Below are 2840 nucleotides of genomic sequence, written 5' to 3'. Positions count from 1 at the left end.
GACTCGCCACAGCACGCCGGAATCCAAGATGGCCGCCGAGGATTTTGAGTGGGAGAGATCCAAAATCTCCAATCAAGACATCAACACGCTGAAGAGGCTCGGCCTCATGACGAAGGAGGACGCCATCCGCTTTCCTAGCGAAGAAAGCTACCCCAAGCCTCCAATGGAGTATCGGGTTAGTTTTGTTGATCACCTGATCCGCGGCCTTTCAACCCCAATCCACGATTTCCTCCGCGGCCTTCTTTTTGTTTATGGGATTCAACTGCACCAGTTGACTCCCAATTCCATCCTTCACATTTCTATTTTTATCACACTTTGCGAATGCTTCCTCGGAATCACTCCCAATTGGGCTCTGTGGAAGCGCATTTTCTGCCTCCGCCGTAATGGCTCCCACAACGTCACTTATAACATAGGTGGCGTTGTTATCTGTGTTCGGACTGATGTCGATTATTTCGACGTCAAGTTTCCTGATTCTGTCCAAGGATGGCGCAAAAAGTGGCTCTACATTCACGAAGAAAGCGCCGACTCCGTTGAACACAACATAGTTCCTTTCGACGGAAGTGCCAGGATTCAGCGTCGCCGTTCCTGGGATGCCGAAGCTTCTGAAGAAGAGAAAAAGGCGACAGAGGCACTCATGTCTCGTATCCATCAGCTGCAAAACACTCGAGGCAAAGAAGCATGCAGTGTTCAAATCACTGCCTACTTCCTTAGGATTAGGGTGCAGCCTCTTCAGGCTCGCAAAAATCCCCTCTGGACGTATTCTGGTGAAAACGACGCCAATAGAATCTCCAACGATCTTTCTGCAAAGGACTTGGAGAAATTGATCCGAAGAGTTTCCCGCTTGGCAAAAAAGGATCCTATTCCTTCCGCTTGTCGCGTGGAACCATACAGCTCCACCAATCCTCTCCCCGAGGTATTTTGCCTTCTCGAGTTTCTATCTTGTTCCGAATTTGCCCTGCATCTCATTGTATTTGTGTCACTCTAATTTTTCTTTTGTCGCTGTTTTCTTGCAGAACCATCCTACTATGACTTCCCTTCCTCCTCTTCCTGAGGATGGAGAAGTCGAAGAACGGGGCATCGTTGCCGAAGATACCCCAGGTTCTTCTATTCCTGAAAGTGAAGTCGCGGGTTCCCACAAATCTGCGGCTTCCCATGAAAAGGAAATTGAATCTGAGGCCAGTGAATCGACGCAATCCCTTCCTCCTGCAGTTTCCCCAAAGAACAAAAGGAAAAGGCATGATGCCGAGGATTCTGGCACTTCTAAGGCTGAAGAAGCTGGTCCTTCTAATCCGAAGGCAGCTTACGATCCTTATGTTGAATCCCTCATCAGCTCGTAAGTCACTTATCTCGCTATATTTTTGTACTCGAAATATTTATCTTGTCGTGCTTTTTTTTTTATACTGCCGATTTTTTGATCAATCAGTGATGAGGAGGAAGAAGTACCAGTTACTGACGTGGCTCCTCGAACAAGCACGTCACGCATCGTACTTGCCTCGTACACGCTAGTTGAAGGAGAAGAAACGTCGCCTCCTCAACAAGACGTCGTCACCACTACTCCGCCATCAAGCCCCCGTGTCCCTTCACCAAAAAGGGCAAGGGTTGAAAAGATTGTTGATTCTGCCCCTCAGTTGGGCAGTTCGTCGACTTTGCTCTTAGATGATGTAAGTCTGTCGACATCTATATTTTCCTTATTTTATTTTTTCACACCTTTTCTCTTTTTCATGCCGATGTTTCTCTTACTGTGTTCACGCTGAACAGCCTATGATCAAGGATCTTCTCCGCATCGGGTCCCAATTTATTGGGTACCGTGAATATGCCGCCAGAGCCGAAGGTAACGACTTTTATACTTGCTTTTTTGCACTTTCTATTCCTGTTGCTCGTCTCTATTTTTTGATCTTTCTTTTCTTTCTTTTTCATATCTCGACAGAAAAACTTTCAGAGGCCAACGAACGTGTCGACGCACTTGCTCAAAAACTCGAGCAAAGTGAGGCGGCTCGCAAGAAAGCTGAACTTGCTGCTAGCAAAGCTAAGGCCGAGGTTGATGAAGCCAAGGTGAAAGCTGCTAGTGTCGAGGAACTGCAGAGAAGGCTCAAAGATGCCGAATCTGCCTTAGATGAGCAGAAAACTGCACAAACTGTGCGTGAACAAGAGATCATCAAGCGTCTGAAGTCGCAAAGTCGACGTACGCTGAGTAATATCATCAACCCCTTCTATTGTACTTCCTGTTTCTTGGTTTTTGACTAATGGTTCTTTGTTTTGTGTGGCAGCCCAAACAAACCAAGATTTTGATCTGGAGAATCCCGTCAATGACCCTCTCCTTGATGCACTTTCTCTTCTGGAGTTCCATGGGCGCGAGATTCGTGAAGGCGTGGCCAATGCCAGTGCGAGTTTGTCGGCGTTGTTCCCCTACTTCTTCCCGAAGAAAGAGGAACCTTCGACTTTCCTTGCCCTTGCCAAGCTTTTCAATTCGTCGGAAGACCTGGGATTGAAGATGCGTCTAGAGAATATGAAGGTTGCCGTCGAGAATCTTTGTTGCCCCTGGTTGCGACAGCCAACAGACGCTTGATTGGATGAAGGTTGGCGACACCAGCCAGGTAGAGCATTCGAGATGGAGGTCGCTGATCAAGGCAGCCAAGCCCAACACGAAGAAGATCTTGGCGTATCTGGGGATCAAGCCAGCTTCGACTCCTAGCTCCTCGAGGCCGGAGGTCTAGTTGCATGCCTCTGTTTTTCTTTCTGTTTCTTTTGCTTCTGTCGCCAAAGTAGTCATTTGGCGACACGTACTTTCTTAACTCCACTGTAATGCCCTTGTAATTATTCCAAGAGATTAATGAAGACTT

General features: G+C 47.5%; 1 protein-coding gene across 1 annotated transcript; it reads left to right on the top strand.

Annotated features, from left to right (window-relative positions):
* The first annotated feature begins 1515 nt into the window (after nucleotides 1-1515).
* On the top strand, nucleotides 1516-2566 carry LOC127329584 (uncharacterized). Its single transcript, XM_071825777.1, has 4 exons — nucleotides 1516-1661; nucleotides 1759-1831; nucleotides 1928-2191; nucleotides 2268-2566. Exons 2-4 carry the CDS (start codon nucleotides 1762-1764, stop codon nucleotides 2564-2566), a joined length of 633 nt encoding a protein of 210 aa, XP_071681878.1. The 5' UTR covers nucleotides 1516-1661; nucleotides 1759-1761.
* Nucleotides 2567-2840: the final 274 nt, after the last annotated feature.

Source organism: Lolium perenne, chromosome 2 (assembly GCF_019359855.2).
Source record: "Lolium perenne isolate Kyuss_39 chromosome 2, Kyuss_2.0, whole genome shotgun sequence".
Lineage (NCBI taxonomy): Eukaryota > Viridiplantae > Streptophyta > Magnoliopsida > Poales > Poaceae > Lolium > Lolium perenne.
The sequence above is the reverse complement of the archived record's forward strand: the minus strand, read 5'-3'. Positions and strand labels throughout refer to the sequence as shown.

What these genes read in the sequence shown, in the direction of transcription:
- LOC127329584 (XM_071825777.1), top strand. Translation starts at nt 1,762, where the DNA reads ATGATCAAGGATCTTCTCCGCATCGGGTCCCAATTTATTGGGTACCGT. An exon ending in ATATGCCGCCAGAGCCGAAG is followed by an intron (nt 1,832 to 1,927) that starts GTAACGACTTTT and finishes ATATCTCGACAG; the next exon opens with AAAAACTTTCAGAGGCCAAC. An exon ending in GCAAAGTCGACGTACGCTGA is followed by an intron (nt 2,192 to 2,267) that starts GTAATATCATCA and finishes TTTGTGTGGCAG; the next exon opens with CCCAAACAAACCAAGATTTT.